At 31.3% G+C, this 23,997-nt stretch overlaps 2 protein-coding genes across 5 annotated transcripts in view; one reads left to right on the top strand and one right to left on the bottom strand.

Moving 5' to 3' along the window:
• The window catches only part of Sce (E3 ubiquitin-protein ligase Sce), a 45,157-nt gene extending 40,435 nt beyond the window's left edge, over positions 1-4,722 (bottom strand). The window contains exons 1-2 of the mRNA XM_072905190.1: positions 4,165-4,722; positions 3,769-3,813 (exon numbers count right to left, since the gene is read on the bottom strand). The gene's annotated coding sequence lies outside the window, so the exon portion shown is untranslated. The remainder of the gene's footprint in view (positions 1-3,768; positions 3,814-4,164) is intronic.
• The window catches only part of Mwh (multiple wing hairs), a 48,986-nt gene extending 25,063 nt beyond the window's left edge, over positions 1-23,923 (top strand). For 2 of the 4 annotated variants that reach the window (XM_072905183.1, XM_072905185.1), the window contains exons 3-6: positions 5,873-6,102; positions 17,156-17,447; positions 20,003-20,221; positions 20,675-23,923. In XM_072905183.1, coding sequence (XP_072761284.1) covers positions 5,873-6,102; positions 17,156-17,447; positions 20,003-20,221; positions 20,675-23,122 — 3,189 coding nt within the window. In that variant the 3' untranslated portion in view covers positions 23,123-23,923. Of the gene's footprint in view, positions 1-4,938; positions 5,065-5,192; positions 5,440-5,872; positions 6,103-17,155; positions 17,448-20,002; positions 20,222-20,674 lie in introns of those variants that run through there. The other 2 variants (XM_072905184.1, XM_072905186.1) reach the window with 2 other exon arrangements.
• The last annotated feature ends 74 nt before the right edge of the window (positions 23,924-23,997 follow it).

Below are 23,997 nucleotides of genomic sequence, written 5' to 3'. Positions count from 1 at the left end.
CATCGTCCCCGACTTATGTTCGTTGACATATGCGTGCGAGAAAGAGTATATTAATACTGTTGTGAGAGAAACGGCCTTCCGAGCTAAAGTAGCAAAGTCACTTTCCGCCTTGACCTTGTCGCTAACGGCATATGCACTCGTACAACTTGACGCATTGCGTAACATCTTGTAAATATTCCTGCACGTGTTTTCGACCATTTATAGAGTGTCAATTATATAACAGATAACAAAAATGATCCGTTGTTTATGTAATTAACAAATCCGATATCATATGCATCGCATGTTACAGTTTATAACAATTCTATAGATATTAATGCATAATAGTGATGCACCATAATTATTTACGTACACTCAAAAAAATATTTTGCTACTGTAGATAGATTTCTAGATGTCTCAATTAAAATTTATCGCTACTTTTTCTATCTGTTAGAATATTGTTTGTCACGTATGGAATTTATAGCAGCAATATTTTAGCAATACCTCTAGAAAATTTAGATCCCATTGCCAAATATTAATCGCAAATATAATTGTCCTTGACAGTAGGCCTTAAGGATAGGCATCGCAGACAAATTTTCTGTCTAAATTATACTAATAATACAGATATAAATTCTGTCATTTAAATTGATTAAGTGCAAAATATATGCAGTATTGCAGTATTTGCTAATAATTTATCTGTTTCAGTTAATTTTTTACACCTAGAAAATTTTTGTTAAAGTTGCAAGATCATTTTTTGAGCGTATGATTCGATTAATTGGAAGAAAGAGGGATGAATCGATTATTTATATATTAATTCAATAAATCAGCATCGTTGTCTTGATACACTCAAAAAAATGATCTTGCAACTTCGACAAAAATTTTCTAGGTGTAAAAAATTAACTGAAACAGATAAATTATTAGCAAATACTGTGATACTGCATATATTTTGCACTTGATCAATTTAAATGACAGAGACAAAATTTATATCTGTACTATTAGTGTAATTTAGACAGAAAATTTGTGTATGATGCCTATCTTTAGGCCTATTGTCAAGGACAATTATATTTGTGATTAATATTTGGCAATGGGATCTAAATTATCTAGAATATTGCTGCTATAAATTCTATACGTGACAAACGATATTCTAACAGATACGAAAAGTAGCGATAAATTTGAACTGAGACATCGAGAAATCTATCTACATTAGCAAAATATTTTTTTGAGTGTATGTTTTCACTTTAACCTTTCGCACATAGATGTGAAAGTTTTATGCCAGGATCAAAATAATTCGTCGAATGAAAATGGAAATCGTTCGCGGATGATCTGAAAATTAGATCGACTGTGACGAGGTATTGCGCGCGCGGTCATATGTGATGTTCTGTCGTTGTGCGAGAAAGTCGACGAAGAACGTACGGCGATTTCACTTAAATTGCGGAAGGAATACGTAAAAAAAAAATATAAAACTGATGACTTATAGAAAGCGTTGTTATCAAAAAATCACCACTTTTAGGCGATGGTGCGTGCCAATTTCTCTGCATTAAAAAATCGATACAAGCAAGATAGCACCAGTTCTTTCTCTTTTAATTTGTTGGGTTAATAACCGATACTAAAGGTCCCAATTGTTGTAGAATCTTATCTATTATCATTCTAATGCCTCACAAAGACAAAGATAAAAATAATCAGCGTGGATAGCATTTCATCATAACGACGTACAATCATAAACATATTTAATATTGATAGCAATAAATGTACTTGAAAATAAAAGAATGCATTTTTATTGATATTAAGCTTCTTTTAATCCATATGTCAAAAATATGAAATTTATAAAAAAAGTGAAATATCTAGATTTTTCTAAAAAAAAAAACTTTTTCTAAATATTCTTTCAGAAATTTTTTTTTAGAAAATATGATTAATATATAAAATGTTTTTCAAACTTAGATATTTAATTTTATTTTTTAAATTTATATTTTTTACAATATGGATTAAAAGAAATTTAATATCAATACAAATTAAATATTTTTGTTCAGGAATATCAGTCTTGATGTCGAGAATTAATACATTTACTTTATTACGATTAATCATGATTATTAATGATCCTTATGATGTTTAATTAATTTAAATTGTCCTGAAAACATCAGTTCTTTTCTCTCGCATTTAAAGATCTTTTTCATACACTACGATCATCCAACATTTCGCTTTATATGTATTATAATTGCTAGAGCGATTCTGCGATAATATAATATACCTACAAAATAAATAAGTAATTCCAAACCGAAAATTGAACAATATCGCAGAATTTTTTTACACTTGCTGTTTATTTTCTATTTTTTTCGTGAACTACACTTAGAGACTTAAGTAAAACTTTTCTGCTTTTTTAAAATTTCTGATCTGCCTACCTAAAATTATTTATACAAATGAGAACAGCATAAAATTCGAATATTAAAATTATTGTATTCAGTTTACTAATTTTCGTATATAATTTACTTAATTGAAATTTTTTTAATGTCATCTCCAGTGATTGCTTATTACGAATTTTCATGACATTGGAACGCACTGCTGTTTGATAAGTGTACGTTATATCGAAAGAAGAGAACCGTACGTGATTCGAGAACGGTAACGAGTCCGAATGTAATTGACTTATTTGAATAATTCATGCCGCTTCCGCTTGTACGTCAATATAGCGGATTTCTTCGGATAATTTATACATTCTACATAAACCGTAAGTATGAAAGTAAAGCAAATTTTACGTAATTTGTTCGCGTGGAACACAATAGCGCGTATTAGCGGGAAGACATCGTTGATGAGCTTCATTTCAGTGCTGCGGTACTCACGAGCGGAAAAAGACTTGTATTTTTCATTGTCAACGTCGAGAAATAGGTTTATGCAATTACATATATAGTATGTATTAAATCCTACGATATTAATATAAATTAATATAGAGCATTTTTACATGATAAATAAATTTATCTATCATCCATACATTTATAACAGAGAAATTAAAGTATCGCTTCTTCTTAATTAGAAAAGTTTATCTAAAACAGAACTCAAGCCATTTGAAATAACAAGAGAGTTCTAATTTCGTTTCGTCAATAAAGACTCTGTGATCAAAGTCAATATTCCTATCGCTAAATTAAATAGATATTTGATACAATAGATATTGCGCCAACTGATTTTATTATAGCAAAATTTATCTTTATATCCGTAATAATAGTATATATGTAGTATTTTTAGAAATATATCATGATTTAGTAAAATAAATTCGATCTGTCAGAGAGAGCGAGAGTTAAGTTTAAATCCCGGATAATTTATTTAAATAAGTCTAATATCGGTTATTTTCAATTTATTTAATTAAAACGAAATAAGTAATTGTTGAGAAAATACTATGTTCTATAATAAAGTATCTCTCAATTATGCAAAATTACTGCCTTATATTATTTTTTGATATAAAATATTTTGATATAATAAGATTAAGATAATTTATATATTGATTATTTTATTATTTTATATTATATATAATTATATGAAATTTTTATATTTTAAATGCAAGAGAATGTTACACATATAGTATACATATATATATTTGTTTTAATTATATTTACTATATAGAAAATTTAAGCACACATAACTGCATACACACAATAACTGCATTAATCACAAATTTTTTAATATTGATAAGTTATATATTAATCTCAGAGATAGTCATCATTATTAACAGAAAAAATACTTTGTCACACTTTATTAACTTTCACAAGCCTACATCCTGTTAAAAAACATTTTCATAAAATCACTCACCTTGATGATATGTTGCCTCAACTGCATCTGCTACAGATACTGCACCTATAATTTATAATTATTATTAATTAGTATTTGTGTTTTTTCATTTGTATCTAGATTTATGACATATACAATATATTTCATACAGATATTAATTCTTGCATATGCATGTTTGCATGTTTAATATTTTAATTTTTTAAATTCCATTATTAAAATAATTACTAATAAAATAATTTCAAATAATTAAAGGAAATGAAATGAAATGATTATTAAAATAATAATAATTTTATTTGTAATATTCACCTATCCCCTAAATGTGACAAGAATAATAAAATCTCTGTCGAAATACACGAATGGTACAATGTAAATAAATCATTAAAATCAGATATAATAAATAAATAAATGATTACTCACCTGCTATTTGTCTATCGAATTCTTTGTCGACGACAAATTTATCCAAATTTCACAAAGCAATCATACAAGTTTCTTTTCACAAAAATGTCATATATATATATATATATATATACAATATTTCACATTATCGGCATGATATACTGCGTCCACGCATAATCATCCGAATTATTTCGAACTTTCAACGTGTTTATTTACAGGAGATACTTATCCTCGGTATAACTTTAATTTATTATTTTAATAATTAATAAGCGCGGAGTTTATTTGACAAAACTGTGACATATTCGCGTCGACAACGCGATATACGGTATTTACGCGTAATTACGGTAAATCGCCCAAAACACTTCCCGCCATTTTCTTCGACACTCCCGATATCATACGCACGTAATGACATATATGCAGACAATGCACGCGATATAATAGATCTACGCATATAATACACGACGATCACCCGATACTTTTTTCACACTTCCGATGCTCGGTCGCGAATATTACGCGGATATTATTAAATCTATCGGCTTTCGATCTTATCACGACGCCATGATCCGATACTGTGATTACGAGCATGTACTACGCGAATCAAATATGACTGTCACCTGTCACCTGTCAAGAGCTGCATTATTTTGGCGCTAGTTTCTATTAACCGCGACATGAAGGTCCATAGATAATGCATTAATGATTGAGAATGACATGACCAATTGGAAAGAAGCAAAGATCCCTGCTTAAATCTCATTGGTCAAATTTCCAGAGAGCTTTCCAACAAGAAAAAAGTACACATAGGACACAAGACTATTGAAATAGAAAAACTTTCCGAACTTTAGAAATTCTTTATTCTACGATCAGTGATCGGTGACACTTGTGTTCCCTCTGTTAAAAAGCGAGAAAATACGCGGACTTAAAGCTGTATGTATCTACACACACATATATATATATCAAATATATTATGTGAAATATCATGTAATAACTTTTATCATTAATTATTCATAAATAGGTTGCGATTAGAGAATTGTTTTGTCATTCTGATTATACAGATTACGTGAAAGAGAGAGAAAGTGTGAGTGTTATGTATACGTAATATGTCGATGCATAATCACATGAAATAATTCATATATGATACGAATGAAACTTGGGAATTAATCGTCGTTATACTATTAAATCCTGATGGTATTAAACGAGAAATTGTTTGGAAAATTGCGTGAAGGCCAAGGTGACAGTTGGAGGGAGAGGGAAGAGCGAGCTCGGCCGCTTTGTTTACGTACACGAGGTCGGGAGTACGACGTATGTATTACTGATTCATTTAAGAATGCGTAGTCGTAAATGTCACACCGTACAGAATGGCAAGTGAATATCATTTACGATTGTCCATAAAATTTTTTCGCGAGTGCAATATTTTAAACGGACATTGTTATACGCATACTTTCTCTAGGAATCAGCTGTTTGTCCATCTTTTTCTCACCAACATCACAGCGTGTATTATGCGAATTAAACACGGTTTTCGTAATTTATTGTAAATCATTTAGCGCCAATTTGTATATTAAACGCGATAAAAAATTGTATATATATATATCTTAATTTTTATTATATTAATTATTTCATTTGATAATCAATTTATTACTCTTATTGTTAGTAATAATCGATTTCATATGAAAGAGAGAGAGAGAGAGAGAGAGAGAAAAAGATTGAGATTGTAAATGATCATTACTATTCGCAGGAACGTTTAAGACCACCTACATACAACGCTGAAGATTACGCAATTGCGCTGAGACGATGGGGAAGACGTCCATTAGGGTCAGTTCAAGATTCCCAAGGTACCTTGCCGTCGACAACCAGTTCGAGTTCCGGTTACGCATCCGGAAGTGGCGAAATGACCTTGAGACAATTCACATCGGTCAGCGAGCTGTTGAATAAACTCAGAGCCGATCTCAGACTCGCTTTTCCCAGGTCAGTGCTTATGATTTTATTTGTCATTAAGAAATATAATTTAAAAAAAAAATAGAAAAATTATTCCTTATAAGTTCATTGCTCAATATTATTTTAACATGCATTAAAAAATGCTTTATTATATCATAATTTTGAAGAGTTTAAAGTTAGAATTATTTTAATTATGTTATATATATAATTAAAATACAGGACATGTTAGAAAAGTTTTCTTTAAAGTATCAGTTTATTTTATTGAAAATACGATTTTCGTTAAAAATTTTATATTATCGTAATTGTAAATTTATATTATATCTATTGTATTAACGTGTTTTGTGTGTATATAGTACAAAATTCGAATTTTTATTTCTTAAGTGGAATTTTCTGTGTAAATTGGACTTAATAAGATTTCCGTCAAATCAAATATTGAATTTATTATATTGTAGGAAGCTTATAATTATAATTAATTATAATTACATACTATACTTGCCATATTGCATTTTTTATATTATATTTGTCAATTTTAACATCAGATTCTGATTCTGTAACTTGAAAAATTTTTATATACAAATCTCTACAAAAATCCGAAAATTAAAACAATTTTTTAGCATGTGTATATAATATTAATTTAATATTTAATTTTAAATTTATTACTTGATATCAGGTATTTGGATAAAAAAATTTAGGTCTACATAAATAACTGAAAAATATTCTGTATCTTTATCTTCAATCTTAATACTTAATATTTGACTAATAATTAGATGATTGTCTTGCATTGTCCCTCATAATTCATCTAATCTATGCTGCCAGATCTTTTTAATTTTCCAAGATCAAAAATCAATTAAAAGATCACTTCTTTAATTATGTAATAAAAAAGATTCAAAGGTCAACAATGAAGGAAATTAAAGTGATTTCAGTTTTGATCATATCATTTTTATAATAGTTTCAAATCATTGTACGGATGTTTCATAAAGGAAATGACTATGTTATAAACGCGCGCATATAGCAAGCTGTTTCAGGTGATTGGTGGTAAAACAAAGAAACTAATAATGATAATGTATATATACATGAAAAAATAAGTCGAAAATATGGTTTAAAAATTTTTTTTATATTTTTTTAAACCCTTGTTTTCAAGAGAAAATTTATTTTTAAATTAACATATCTAAGCCCTTTTAAATTTTAATCTGCTATACCATATCCTTGTAGCATGTGACAATAACTATCAATATATAAATACAAATAAAGTGTAATATTGTTAGTAAAACAATTTAAAATAATTTAAATTATACTAAAAAAGAATAAAAGAGAAAAAAGAAAGAAATTATGTATTAATTATCTTTTCAAGAAAAAAAATATATATATATATATTTATTTATTAACTATACTGTTAAGAAAAAATAATTCATACAATTAAAGATTGTTCTAATTCTAGTGAAAAAAACATTATCAATCTTCTGATTCTCAAAAAAATGTAATTGGAAACAAAGCCATGTATATAAAAAAATTATTTTTTTTATAATATCATTACTTTTACTTTTATTGTACGATTATATCATCAATTTCGAGACACCTTGTATCGGACTGTTGACTACGAAATTATTATACAGAAGAGTTTTAAAGGAAGTGATTACTAGTTATATTTATAACATGAGTTATTTCATTCTCAAAGAATAGTGAATTTTCTGAGGATACACGCGAGAAACGCACGCGGAAGAGAGTCGAGTATAAATTATTTGCAAATGATTAAAATATACGCTTGCTGTTCGTGCTCTCCGGGTGGAACTAATGATGAAAGGTTATAAAATATTCATCTTACAAGAACAGAGAGACCCAAAGTATAAACTGAAACAAAATAAGTATTTAAGGAAACTCAGACTGTATAGTAAATTTAAATTCCCATTGTTCGTACTTGCCTGATACTATTAATTTGTAAAATCTAGTTTTATTGGAGATGGTATAAAACACGCGAGAATCGTTCACTCAATAGGTAAGAAAGAGATAAAATAGATGCAGGATTTACAGTTATATTTTAACACGTGAAAAAATTAACCAATGCACGGAAACGTTTTAGCATGATACTCATAAAAAAATCACTCAAAAAAATATTTTGCTAATGTAGATAGATTTCTAGATGTTTCAATAAAAATTTATCGCTACTTTTTGTATCTGTTAGATTATTATTTGTCACGTATAGAATTTAAAGCAGCAATATTCTAGCAATATCTCTAGAAAATTTAGATCCCATTGCCAAATATTAATCTTAAATATAATTGTCCTTGACAATAGGCCTTAAAGATAGGCATCACAGACAAATCTGTCTAATTACACTAATGATACGGATATAAATTCTGTCTCTGTCATTTAAATTGATCAAGTGTAAAATATAAGCAATATCACAGTATTTGCCAATAATTTATCTGTTTCAGTTAATTTTTTACACCTAGAAAATTTTTATTCAAGTTGCAAGATCATTTTTTTGACTGATTCATTCTTTTTATTCTCTTCTTTTTAAATCAATCAGAAATTTTATTCTCATTAAAAAATTCTCAATGTTCAGAAAAAGTGGGCTCGAGAGGAAATAGATATTCCATTTAATTGCAAATAATAATTTGCATTTTGCACATATATATATCTTTGAAGCAACAAATCAGGTGTCTTAAAAAAAATAGTTGAGCTATGAAATTTACCAAAAAATTACACCAAAGATATAATGCATAATCATATGCGCATCTGTTAAGATCGAACATGATTAAAAATCGCACGCTATATTGTTAGAGGTTTTCTTTCTAATCTTTCACACCGCCAGACAGAAGATCGATGATGTTTGTCTGCGCGCCAAAGCGCTCGAGGCACATTTATCTATATTGATATTATGATTAATAGTATCTATAATCACAATGATTACAAGATAGCCAATCAATTGACTAATAATGACTGGATCGGAATAGCAACTTTTGACCCAAATAAAGCTTGTAATTTTAACGAACAAAGTGATGTCTAATTTTTCAGGTTTATTTTTTTTCTGTCTCATACAACCGTAATATATGCGTTCGATGAAGCATTAATGCAAAGGAGTTTCTCTAATTCAATTTGACGAAATCAAAAAATGAAAGAGATTCAGGAAAAAGTTAAATTGACAAAGATAAATTACATGACGTGAGATTTTTTTAACTTTGTTGGCAATATAGTTCTTTGGCATGATATTATTTCTATTAATTAAGAAAGATCATTGGAAGATTGATTTTTCATACATTATACAAGGTGAGTCACTAAAAATTATCACCTCTAATAAATCTGAAAATATGTCTTTTGCAGAAGAATGTTTTATTTTGAGACGAACAGTTTGTGATCAGTATTAAAATCATATTTTTTTCTTACATAAATCAAATCTTTTAATTATCTTGCATAAGAAAGTATTTAAATAAAAGCATAAAAATTAATAATTTTTATAAAGTAACTTTTATTTTTCTATAAACTCATATTTTAAAATTTATTAAAGATGATAACTTGTAGTGATTCTTGCCCTGTATAATTTATATAACGGAATACTGCATCTCGATGATTTGACGTATTTAACCGTGCGATAATAACGATTTCCAATTTGTAGCAAATCTAAAATTAAAGCTACGGTGTATTCTGCCGCTCCCCGAATAGAAACGATTTACATGGCATGGATGATCAACCGTACGTTCCGTTTCAGAAAGAGAGAGAAAAAGAATGAGGGGAAAAGAGAGAGAGAGAGAGAGAGAAAGAGAAAGAGAAAAAAACACGGATCCGTTAGCTTGGCAGATGATTAAAGACGACGCTTAATATTAAATTTTTTGATCAAGTCCGTCGCTGGTACACGTTTGAAAAAAAAAAGCGGATGTTGATGGCTCTATCTTTCACGTGCACATTCGCACGCGCGCGTCATATGGCAGACAAGAATGTCCTAGATAGATGAGTTATAATATACTGACGTCCTTAAGATGTTGACGGATAAGCCGTAAGTAGCGGCTTCGGATAACATAACCGAATGCCGATATTACGGCTAACTGTATAGTGGTGCAGCATTGCAAATCGATCTAAGCATGCATCTGCTATCTTTCCTGACGAAACACCTGAAACGACAGGTGTATTATTTACTCGAAGCCCTATTAGAATGCCTAATCGCATTTTCATGGATTCGTCTGCATGCACAGAACGGACCTTTGAGGAAATAATTAACGTTCTCTCATCTCTGTAAGGGTAGTACTCGACATGCATGAAAAATATCAAATTTTTCTCTCTTCTTGGAAAAGTTTATTCCACACTCAAAAAAATGATCTTGCAACTTCAACAAAAATTTTCTGGTGTAAAAAATTGAAACTGAAACGGATAAATTATTAGCAAATATATACTGTGATACTGCTTACATTTTGCACTTGATCAATTTAAATAACAGAGACAGAATTTATATCTGTACGTGACAAACAATATTCTAATAGATACAAAAAGTAGCGATAAATTTTAATCGAGACATCTAGAAAAATCTATCTACATTAGCAAAATATTTTTTCGAGTGTATATAAAGTAAAACACTTACACATAAGTCTCTATAAATATAAAATTATCTATACTTATTTTATTTAATTAATAAAAGTATAATACATTTATAAATTTCCAATTTTCCTGTGAATAGTTTCGTTAGGATTTGGAAAAGCTGTTCTTTTATGAAAATGTTATCATAAAATATTATACATTTTAATGATAATAAAAAAAGGAATGAATAAATATAAGCAAATTTATTAAGTCTAGGTCGTACTACTTTGCTCTATTTCTTCAGCAATTATATGAACCATTTAAATAAAGATAAACAGACATTACAACTTTCTAGTAAATGTATGATCTTGTGTCTTCTTTTATGCGAAAAACTCAAAAAGAATTATATACATTCGACGGAAGTGTTGCATCTAATTAAATCAAGACGATAGCATGAAATTAAGTCATTCTACTTTCTCCTAATAAATTCTACTTTGTTGCTAGAGGAAATGCCTTCCTATTATATATTTATAATGTATTTTTTTTTTCATACACGATTTAGAAAAAAAATGCATGTAATCGATAAAAGCTTGAAATGTATGCTCTATTATTATACATTATATATTTATAGAGATCCACGTGACCCTCCAATTAATCTTTGACAGCTCGTCTCTGAATCAGTTAAAAAGTAGAAAGAGAAGAATAAAAAAAAATGAATGAGGCGAAGAGAGAAAGGAACATTTTTTTTCGGCTGCTCTTTTCTTTTTCTTCTCTCCCCTTTCGCATACGAAGAGAATCAGTCGCCTTGAAGGCGAAGCCTCGACCGGCCACCGAACCCGCCATACAGCCCACAGGTGCTTCCGCTTGGCGTAATAGCGAATGCATAACCGCTTCCTACTGCACACAAATGAAAAACGGGGAGATCTTTTTCTATGCGATATCAGACCCTGCCGTGCTGCCTTTTTACGCGATACATCTGTCATTGTCTGCCTCGTGCGTCTCTTAAGCATTTTCCTCTTCTCGTTGGTTATACTTCAACGGGTTCTACAATGTATATTCTTATATCCCGTTTCTTCATTGTTCTTAACACTGACTGCCATCAAATGCACCTTTATGCGCCTCGTTCATTAGTTAATCTACTGTCCAATTATAGCTCGGTTAAGTCTTTTCCACGCATCGTTTGTCGATGAATTTTAATATGATATACATGTATCCTCTGTAAAGTATAAGATATCATAATTTCTCTAATTTTATTATATTATTTAGTAAAAATTTTCGGAATAACCATCGATGGAGATTGAAGATGCAATATGGCAATAAAACATTTCTTATCTCTGTGTTTGCAATCAAATCAGCAAAGTGGTATAGTATTTTGGGCTTGCAAAATTTTCTAAAATTATTGAAGAATAGCTACAGATGGAGAAACTATTTGTATCATAAATATTGAATTTATATACTATAATTGTGCGAAAAAAACACGTTACTTTCCGAGAAATTTTGCTTCTGCTTTCAATTTCAATTTTTTCACCTTTTTATGGAATCTAAAGGATTTCTAAAGAAGATTTCTACAGGATGTTGATTGATTGATTTATATGTTAGATTAAATTGAGATCGAAAGTGAGAGGCGAATCAGATTTTCAATATTTATGCATATTATATACTGTCTCGTGTGCATCGCAGCTTCTTCGACTATATTTCTTTATACTTTCTTTTTTATGATACATATATGTAGTACTATATTTCATGAAATTTACTACTATACATTAATGATATCTCACTCAATCTATCTCGTTCTCGTTCGTATGTTCCTTCATTAAAGTCGCTCGCACAGTTTTCTGTTAATACAAGAAAATAAAAAAAGACAATTGTTTTCTGGAAAAAGGAGATAAGATTTATATTCATGTAAATTAAGATATTACAAAACGCGCGTTATTTTTTTAATATTTAAATATTAATTATTAAATATTTAATATTTATATTTGTTAAATATTATTTAATGAGCTCCAAAATTAGAAAAGAAAATATCTTTGCTGATTTATAAAAATATAACCATACAAAGATCAATCTGTATAAATATGATGTGTCGTTTAATCTAAGAAATTGTATAATTAATCGTTTAAAATATGTTACGATCTGTTTCATCCGATGGATTTGTTTCAAAATAAATTAGAAGTAAAATGATAAGAATATAACGAATAGAATTAATAATTTGCTGTTAAAATGTTGAACTGTCAAAGTATACAATTTTGTCATGACAGATGTTCAATATATTATTATAAACGTGAGAAAAGTATTTTTTTTTTTTTTTTCGTTTTCTTCAAAAATATATTAAACAAATAAAATCACTCGCATTGCTCTTTTTTACGTTAAAATATTCACGATGACATTTTTGAACGAAGAAGCCAACACGAGAGAGACTCGACATAAAAAAGTGAATTTAAATTATTAATTTCAAGCAATCAATCGTAGAAAAAAAGAATATTCTTATTTTGATAATATCTTCAGTTTCAAAATTTTGGAATGAGATTATATTGCGTTAAACAAAGAAAATTTGCTTGGATAAAGACATTTTATGTAGTTCAATCAAGAAAAAGATATTCTTGCTATTTAAAAATAATTTTCTTGAATAGAAAAAGTGAAAAAATGTTGGATAGAAAATAACACGTGTTCAGATCGAAGATTATAATTTTCTTAGAGTTAAAATAATTATTTGATTCTTGAAATGACAATAATTATAATATTGAAATAAGATTACAACATTGTTGAAATTTAAGATTTTGAAATTCTTCCAAGAAGATTATAAATTGTTGCGTATATATGAAACAATGAACGCGTTCATATAAGTATATGAATTTTGATTTGACACTTACTCTTTTTTACGTGATTTTATGCGCTTTTTTAAGAGTGGAAAAATATGTATTGAAAAAAAACGTACACACATATATTTCGGTGCGACAATCGCTGCATTTCGTCCTTTACTGTCACTCTCAAAGCTTTTGTTTTCTTCGCATTCAAATGCGGTCGCCTTACGAGCACTTTTACGGCGTAGACAGGACAGGTTACAAAGGATTCCCCTCCATCTGTATTTCGTGCACGTATCGCGTCGTGTATTGCGATATCTCGCGCATTATGCATAATACACGCCGGTAACATAATGTACCCATTGTTAAAGGGGAAGAATCGCTCCGTCCCTCTCTCCCCTCTCACCTTCCTTTGTCGCTGGAGATGTCGGAGACGTCGACCACAGCGGTTCTATATACGCATACAGGCATTTAATACTCATTTGCATGTCCCCGAGATGTATTCGAGAGGATTCACCGCGCTATTTTTCTGACAATTCCCGTCCATAAACAACGCTCATTTTGAGCAGCAACTTTTTTTTTTTTTTTTTTTTTTTTTTTTTTCAGAAAGTTATGCCCCATAAAACCACGGGTGTTGTAACGTATCGTTATATTGCGTGTTTGAATCACAAGTGCCTTGGAATATTCTTTTCAATAGCACTTTGATTGATGCTCGATTTCACATCGATGCTATTGTATCATTAGCAATCAGCGAGACTGCACTTTTATTCTGTAGTCAAGAATTGTTTCGCGAGATGAGGTAACGAAGACGCTATTCCCATCATTGTTTTTACGCGAAAATGTGCCGAGCGAGTATAGTGATTGAGCAGGCATGTAAATAAAGGAAATATGTTACGAAAGACGCAAATAAAAGTGTCGATGTAATCTTTTTAGACCTCCTTACGTTATAAAAAAAAAAAAAAAAAAAAAACATTTTTCAGAAAAAATATAAATCATTCACTTAAAAAAATATTTTACTAATATAGACAGATTTCTAGATGTCTCAACTAAAATTTATCGCTACTTTTTGTATCTGTTAGAATATTGTTTGTCACGTATAGAATTTATAGCAGCAATATTCTAGCTTGTTTGTTAATAATTTATTTGTTAATATTTGCAAGATCATTTTTTTGAGTGTTGTCTTTTTAATTAGCGACGAATTCCTCGGCTTGCCATTAACCGATCGATTAATCATTTGATTTGCAATTTATATACCGTTTTTTTCTCTCTTTCTCTCATCTACATATTGCGAATAACGGAATGTTAACTCAACTGTTTCTCCGCTATAAATAACACGCAGAGACAAGATGGTCCTTATTTGATCTTGAATATGCTTGACAATGCGAGACGACGCTTATGCTAAGTTTGAAAGAGCGTAAAATATGTAAAACACCTTCGCGGTCAAACTTTTAACTCTTGACAAAGCATTTTCGCATTCTCTTCACAGGCAGGACTTTACGATAGTTATACGACAGCGCGGAATTTTTCTTTTCCGCACAATGTGCGTTAATCATGTGTCCATGACGGGCGAAACGTGAATACCCTCGTAGGAATTTAGAATATTACTGTTTTACTGTTAAAACGGAAGAAGAATTTTACGATCTCTCAGAGAATGACAGAAACTTTTTTTTTTATTGCGCGATGATTCCCACGGTGCTGAACTTCGTTATACGTGTGCAAATTCTTCGAACGGCTTTTTGCTGTCCTTCGCTCTTCAAACAACGCGATTAAGGAAACTGGATCGACGTAGTACTGGACTAACGGACAGAGAAAGGCAAAGAGAGTCGAGATTACGATTAGTTCCATGCACATCGTTTCCACAAAATCGCGAAAAAATTGCACGAGTACCTGATGCGAGTATGCACTTGTCACTGTGTGACAAGTATAACGTGTATTTCCTCGTTCTTGCACCTGTTTACCTTAAGGCGTCGCAAATAGTTATAAGGAGAAACCACCTCATGTTGCTGCTCTTTGCATCGATATAACCGATGCGAGACGAATCGGACACTTAAGGATTAAAAATTGGATCGATCGAAGAAATTTCAAGGCTTGATTGATATTACATAGAATCACCAATTGAAAATCACGCGTAAAATCATCGAATTTTTTTATCGATTTCTCTCATCCGTATTATTATTTGCGTCACTGAATATCCGATGGAGTGAAATTCGCTAAATTTAAACGAACGAAGTGAATGGATCTTGCATAGTCATATACTGTAGGAGTAGAAAGAAGTCTTCAGTTTATCCTGTAGTGAGAATATAAAGTCTAATATTTTCTCCCCGAGATAAATGATACTCCGGGGCTTTTACCAGTTAGTCGCTGTGCGTGTCGAGAAGACTATCCCGCGGACAGGTCTTGCAACGTCTTTGTTAATATATTCCATATCGATGATGATCGATTCCTTCGTCCAATCACGAAGTTGTCCTGTTCGCTTTCGTGGTGACAATCTCGAAAAAAAATCCCGCCGAGCTGCACGTGCATAAAACCGGATCGGTTTTCTTGTCGAGCGAGAAGCTCCGTAATTATGTAATTTACTATCTTTTTTTTCTTTTACTTTATGTTTCTCAATATCTTCACCGTTTATGCGATTTTTAATCCGAACAGTGAGAATGTTATACGCCCGATATCCATTGGCGTAACTACTGTTACCCTCGATATTCATTGACTACTATTAAGTACTTAGGACAAAGATTTCTTATCATAAATGTTTGATACCTGAAATATAAAAAAATAGAACCGTATTCAAATTTTTGCAATGTGACATTAAACAGCTGATTGCGCAGATTTTTTAGAATCTAAAAATTCTTGCCATTATGCAGTATGTCGCATCGCAATAACATGTCCAATATTATTTTACGATTATATATATAGTAGCAAAGTAGAAATTTGAGTTTTTTTTTTTTTTGATAAGATTTATCAAAATTGTTCATTGAAATAATTGTCATTGATATACGTTGTCGTCGCGTTCGATGTCTTATCGTTGTGATTTTTAAAATTTTAATAAAACGATAAAAGATTTAAAAAAGCGAAATTTCAAGTATTACTACAATTACATAAAATAGAACCGTATTCAAATTTTTGCAAAGTGACATTAAACAGCTGATCGCGCAGATTTTTTAAATTCTAAAAATTCTCACCATTATGTCGCATCGCAATAACATGTCCAATATTATTTTACGATTATATATATAGTAGCAAAGTAGAAATTTGAGTTTTTTTTTTTGATAAGATTTATCAAAATTATTCATTGAAATAATTGTCATTGATATACGTTGTCGTCGCGTTCGATGTCTTATCGTTGTGATTTTTAAAATTTTAATAAAACGATAAAAGATTTAAAAAATCGAAATTTCAAGTACTACTACAATTACATAAAATAGAACCGTATTCAAATTTTTGCAAAGTGACATTAAACAGCTGATCGCGCAGATTTTTTAAATTCTAAAAATTCTCACCATTATGTCGCATCGCAATAATATGTCTAATATTATTTTACGATTATATATATAGTAGCAAAGTAGAAACTTGAGTTTTTTTTCGATAAGATTTATCAAAATTATTCATTGAAATAATTGTCATTAATATACGTTGTCGTCGCGTACGATGTCTTATCGTTGTGATTTTTAAAATTCTAATAAAACGATAAAAGATTTAAAAAATCGAAATTTCAAGTACTACTACAATTACATAAAATATCGACTGGATTTTTTGCAACTTTGTATTTTTCTTTGCAGCTTTGTACAAGAATTCGCTTCACCGCCTGCGGATGGAATCACTTTATTGCTGGAGACTTTACGCGGCGTTCAATTGGCCCAAAGCTCACCGCCGAACTCGGGACAGACCGGGCCCAGAATCGGTACCAGAAGGGCCGCCCTGGACGAGCTGGGATGCGTGGAGTGTCTGGCCGCGTGCGGCGAACGATGCGCCGATGCACCGCGGCTATTAGTACAAGCGCAACCTGGTCTACTGGCTCTCGCAGTTTGTCTGACTAGTAGTCTGAACCGGTCTCGAGTTCTGGCTCTCCAGGTAACAATCGCCACTTCCGTTCGCGAAGCGTCGCGATACCGTTAGATAAAAAGAACCGATTAGAACTCGCCGTGTCGCATGAATGTCAGCACAAAATAACGCGCAATTCTTTACCTTTTATGTATGTTATCATACGTCATCGTTCCTTGAACGTGGACAATTCAATGAACTGGACGTTCCCTACTATAATCTGATACATGTATATATTAAAAAGATCATTTATCTGGATAATTTCTCTCTTTTTCTCTTTTGTTATCTCTTTAATGTAATTTAAATTATTTTTAATTGTTTTAATAAAATGTTTGCACTTTTTTTCGTACAATGATTTGAAGTTATTATAAAAATGATTCAATCGAAATCAAAGTCGCTTTATTTTTCCGCGTTGTCGATCTCTTCTACATCATTAAAAAAAAATTATCTTTTAATCGATTTTTGATCTTGGAAAATTAAAAAAGTATAGTAGTACAGATCAATTAAATTATAGGGGTAATTCGAGATAATCATCTAGTTGTCTTCCAAATTTATTTGTATCTATATATTGATCGTCGTTATCACATGACATGGCATCAGGTCATTGGTTTTAAAAGGCGTAGATACGGTGTTAATTTTAAAGTCAATTATCGGAAATAGAACCTTATATGAAAAAATATTCAATTATATTTTTGACTTTTTTCCATGTACAATAAAATTATTATCTTCTCAGTTTTATCTCCAGTTATAAAACACTGTATATAGTACATTAGTACAATGATTTGAAGTCATTATAAAAATGATTCGATCGAAATCAAAGTCGCTTTATTTTTCCTCGTTGTCGATCTCTTTTACATCATTAAAAAAATTAATCGATTTTTAATCGATTTTTGATCTTGGAAAATTAAAAAAGTATAATAGTATAGATCAATTAAATTATAGGGGTAATTCGAGATAATCATCTAGCTGTCTTCCAAATACATATTTAAGATTGAAGGTGAAGGGAGACAGAATATTTTTCAGTTATTTATATAAACTTAAGTTTTTATATATTTATATTTTATATATATCCGCATCTAATAATATATGTATAATTGATAAGTTTATAAATATTTTTAAATAAACCAGTAATATAAAACAATCTATTTGTGCTTGTATTAATGTGAATTACTTGTAAAGATAGTAAATCGAAATACTGTTACAAAAGTAATAAGACACTTTTTGGAGTTTAAGGAAGGAAAAAATAATATCGCAAAGAGAGAGAGAGGCAAAAAATGAATTGGGTCAATTCGTCCTGTGCAATAAGAATTAATGCTCTTGATTCGGTTATTCAGTTACTTTTCCGGGTCGTCGGTATGCTCGTAAAACGCGTGTTTCGAATAAACGTAATACACTCGACACGGGCTGCGACCCGTTATTTCGAGGGTACTCACCGACGAAACCAGTTTTTATCGTTTATCCACCAAACGTTATTCGGTCGAGCGCGTCGACGTCATTTGCCAGCTTACACGTTACACAGATAACATGTTTAAGACTTTATTTTTTAGCTCTCTCTCTCACGATATATGTATCTTGGGAGAGCAGATATCGCGCGGTGCGATCAGCAGTCGAGGAGCGATAATTACTTCCACGGCACGCGAACAGGAAGCTTTATGAAACTGCAAATGTGTAATAAGAATATACTCTGTTCGTAGTGATAAAGTAAAAGTCAAGTTTCCAAAAAATGCACAAACTTTTCAGGCGAATTTTTCGACGAATTTCAAGTTTTCTCTCTCGCGAATAGCGTAGCCTGCTCTGGTGAAAAAAAAATATATTCTCAGAATTTCTTATAAAAATTTGCAGATTTTCTATACGAATTGGCATACTTTTCAGAAATGTTCAGAAAAAGAATCTGAAAATTTATGAATAAATTGTCATTATTTTTCGCATTTTTTTTCAGATTAATATATTCGAAATATTTTCACAATCTATAAGAAATCCATGATTTATCTACTTTTATTTCTTATCTTTCAATGTATTTTACTTAACGATGCAAGAACGCAAACGTCATTCTATCTTTATTTTCCATTGAATTTTGAACAAAGGTAAAATGATGATGTGTTAACGGAAGTCAGCACAAATCTCATTCTACCTTTGTTAGATATTCAATGGCAGATAAAGATAGAATAACGCTTGTTTTAATTAATATCGCTAAATAAAAGACGGTAAAATGTAAATAAAAGTTGATAAATCATGGATTTTTCAGAAATATTCCGTTAAGTGGAACACAAAAATTTCTCACATAAATATTCTGTATTTTATATTTTTATTGTAAATGAATTTTGTAAGGATTTTGTAAGGATTTTTCATGTGTATAAATGCAAATAAATATTCTGAGATTTCTTATTCTATAATTTAAAAAAAAAAAATCTAAATAAATCTGATACTTTTTTGGAAAATTCTTTATGAATTTAAATTATGAGAAATTCTCAAAATTTTCTACAAAACTATGAGATTTTTTTCACCAGGAGTGACTCTTCAAATTTCTATGTTCTATGTTATTATCTCTCGACAAAGTAAGTTAAGTTGTACTGATTCATTTGCAGCTCTTGACGAAAGTGTGCCAAGCGCCAGGTGGACACGCCGCTGTCTCGGAAGCGGTGTCGACGCTAAGACTTAAATACGGAGAAGGAGGGCGATTCCGATTTCTAGCGGGCGCTCTTTTAGCCCCTAGAGCAGCTATCGCATTGAGAGTTGCGGGGATTTCGTTCTTAAATGCTTTCCTGAAATCCGCGCCTCGCACACAAACCAGATTATATATCCAGGTGAGATTACAAAAGATATCGCTCGATATGTATTTATTTTCTTATAGCTTTTTGTCTATTTATATAACATATTTAAAAACGATATATATATATATATATATATATATTTCTTCTTGAATATATATAAATAAAACGTATTTTTTAATTCTGATATAATATTTAATATTATATTTAACATATCATGTCAATTTCCTTTATTTCAAAATCGAAATTGATTATTTTAAAACATTTTTCATCATTTCCCATTCTTCTTTAGTATTACATAGTCGTGATTTCAAGAAAAATATAAATAAAACAAGAAAAAAACAGACTTAAAAAAAATTAAAAATAGAAAATTTTAATACAAAGGAAATATATATATATATATATTTAAAAATATTTTTAACATAATGTATATATTATATAATTGTGTAAGACTGACTTTATTATTCTAAATATTTCGCGTTCTTTCAGGCTGAAGCCTGCGAAGCTGGCCTAGAGCCGCAGGTACTTCATGAATGGTTGAGAGAATTCGATGGACGTGAGGAGGATGCTTTAACTGATTTACTGCACAAAGAGATTCAAAAGTGGACACATAACTGCGTCGACGTAGACGCTCTGCAACGCAGGGTGATACGCGCAGAGGAAACTTGCCGGATATTAAGTAAAAAAGTATCGCTCCTACAGATGCAACTTGAGAAACGGAACAATTGTGATTCGGAAGAGCGAGATAAATCTGCGCCGACAGTCCTTACTATCGTTAAAAGTCCAAAAGTATCTTCGAATGGAGAGGATGAAGGTATTAGCTCCTCGGAAAGATCCAGCAGCCCCGAAGATACGAAACATCAAGCGAACATCAATCGGCAAAAAGCTTCGCCTACACAAAGCAATGATCAGGAAACAACGATAGACGATGTAATCGAGGAACTGAGAATCATTGTCAAGGATGCCGAGGAAGAGTTCAGTGACAAGACTCAGGAGCTGAACCGTCGGGCCAATATCGATCAAGAAGTCGTCCGTAAAGAGCAGGAATCGGTTAAAACCAAATTATACAGATCGAATTCCAAGATCTCGTTGAATAATTCCGAAAGTTATATGTACGAAAAAATACCCAAGAGAGATCAGTATGCAGAGTCGAAGATGTTAAGGTCGAACGCGTGCTCTAATGCATCTCAAAATCAAACGAAAGACGAGCAAGTAACTTATTTCGGCAACGATCAAGATTACAGTACAGGCTCAAGTGGCACAAAGAGACTGAACTCTGGTGTGCCGCGCAAGACGTCAAAGTCGTCGATGGAGGGCAGCGTAAAGATTATCGTTAAAGGACCCGATGTAGAAGAGGCGATTGTACCGGCCATTCTGCATCCACAACCGCCAAGAAGAGCGCCACCATGTCTATCGGCCATTATAGCCGCCAGGCATTGCGATCTTACTGATCACGCGGAAACATACAACTCTCATGACGAAGAAATCGAAGAGGAAACTCTGGGTGATGGTAGCGATTCTTTGTTGAGCGCTTCCAGACTCAAGTATAATGGCAAACATCAGATTTACGACGGACAAATTAGAAGTATTAACGCGAATCAATTGCAAAAGTTAGATAAGAACGATGCTGTGAAATTCGAAAAGGGCATCGACGATCTGCGTCACTTTGAGGAGAGCGAAAATGCGAAAGACGGAAAAATTGTGAGAGGCTATGACACCTCGAGCGGATCAAAGTCAAGAATTGTTACGGATGTTGGGCCGATTAACAGACAAATCGACGTTTACAGACAATTCGATTCCACTTCCAAAGGATTCGAGACTTCCTCGGGACAATCTATCGATCAACGGACAATTCGTCGACATAGCTCCAAATATAGAAGCGAGATAGAAAAGAGAAAATACTTACGTCGCTCGGCCAGTCATGATTATCTCGAATCAAGCGTGTCCAGCCCGTCACAGTCAAGACGGTCAGGTAACAAAGTCGAATGTCGCATCAGAAAGTTTGAGAGTTTAAATTCTTTCGATGAGCATCGGAGCTTACAAAATTACGGCAGACCAAACGGTTCGGAAAATCTGGGTAAACGAGACCAGGCGTTACTGGCCGATCTTTCCAGATTTAAGATGCGCAGATCGGAATCTTTTCATCATATATCCCATCGCGCGTCAAAGAGGGACCAATGTTCGTCAAAAGGAGAAAGTGACAGCGGTCTTTTTTACGTCACTGACTTTAATCTGGAGCCTCTCGTCACGAGAAGACCGCGATCGATTGACGCGCCAAAGTCTAATCCGCTAACGAAATCCTTGGACAGAATTGACGAGGGTCTAGACTCGATGGTCGACATTGTAATTACGCAAGAGCAGAATCAATGGAACGGTGGTAAATCAAAAACGAACAAGTTTCGCGACGAAAAGCAACTCACGAGATCAAAATCGATCAGGCTCGATGATTTTTGCGGAAACTCTTCCGAGCTTAATAAGCAGATAAAGCGAGACAATTCCGCTTCTAGGAACAAGAATCATTCGAAGAATGAAGAATCCGTATTGTATCATGTTAACAATAAACAGTTGAGAAACGATGAATTTTACGAACAACAGAAATCTCGCGAATGGAATTATTATAACGAGTTGAATTATGCCAAAAACAAGGCTAACATAAGTTTGGAAGATTCACCAGTAATACTGTCGAAAAGCGGCATAAGACATAATTCCTTTTGTCAAAAGGATATTGGCAACAAATTTTCCGGCAGGTCGAACGAATCGGGAATTTTCGCTGGACGAACGTACGATACATTTGGTCTCGGAAAGAATCGCTTCAATGCGGGAAAATATTCGGGAAATCAACAAACTAAAGAGAATCCAATTGGCAGAAGAAACACGACATCTTCGTTGATTGGAAAACGTGGGAAGGTGACTGATGACGTCTCGGGGCTTTATTAAATGTATAAATTTTGTACGAGGGTCTAAAGAGCCAATATAAATAGGAAATTATTTTTATATAACAAATAATTCTTTATTAATTAATTTAAAAACAAAAAAAATATAGCAAGTCAGATATTTAGCAAGTAACAAGTAAAGAAAAGAAGTCTAATAAATATACGTTTTTCTCTGAAAAATAATTCCAGATTTTGTTATCAAATAAAATAAATTTTTTTTATTTAATCTATTTGATTTTAAAGCTCCATTTTAGAAATATTTTTCAACAAAAAATTCGATTAAAAAATTGACGTAAAAATATGATTGTCTTATTTTTAAAATCAAATTAAACACAACAAAAGAAAAATAATTTTATCATTATTACTCATTTTTTTCATATTGTTCTATAATAAAGCAAGATATTAGCTCTGATAAATTGTGATTTCAATAAACTTGTATATAAGAAAGCAAAAAGACAGAAATATAAACGATACAAATTTCATTGATCAGTTAGTACGAGTACATTATTTTCTGTCGAGTAGAAATCGATTAAAAAATAATAATTTTGAGTGCAATATTTTTTAGTATTATTATGTTGTTATATCCCTGTATGATTATATTTACATCGAATATACAATGAAAAAATATCCAATGATAAGTAAATTTTGGTGATGGACTCCTGTGTGCCTTCACTACATTATGTGATATGGTTCTTTATTAACAACTATTATATATGCAACAATAATTAAGCGCTAACACCAAGATTATATTTTATAGATTTCCATGTATTACATGTATATAATAAATATAATGATGATAGAAAAATGTGTCTTCCTGATTCGTATGTATCAGGAAAATAATATGATATATTAGACCAAGCAACAGGGTTATTAACTTTT

The sequence above is a fragment of the Anoplolepis gracilipes genome, chromosome 13 (genome assembly GCF_047496725.1).
Source record: "Anoplolepis gracilipes chromosome 13, ASM4749672v1, whole genome shotgun sequence".
In the NCBI taxonomy this organism is placed as follows: domain Eukaryota; kingdom Metazoa; phylum Arthropoda; class Insecta; order Hymenoptera; family Formicidae; genus Anoplolepis; species Anoplolepis gracilipes.
Note: the sequence above shows the minus strand (reverse complement) of the source record. Positions and strands in the feature narration are given on the sequence as shown.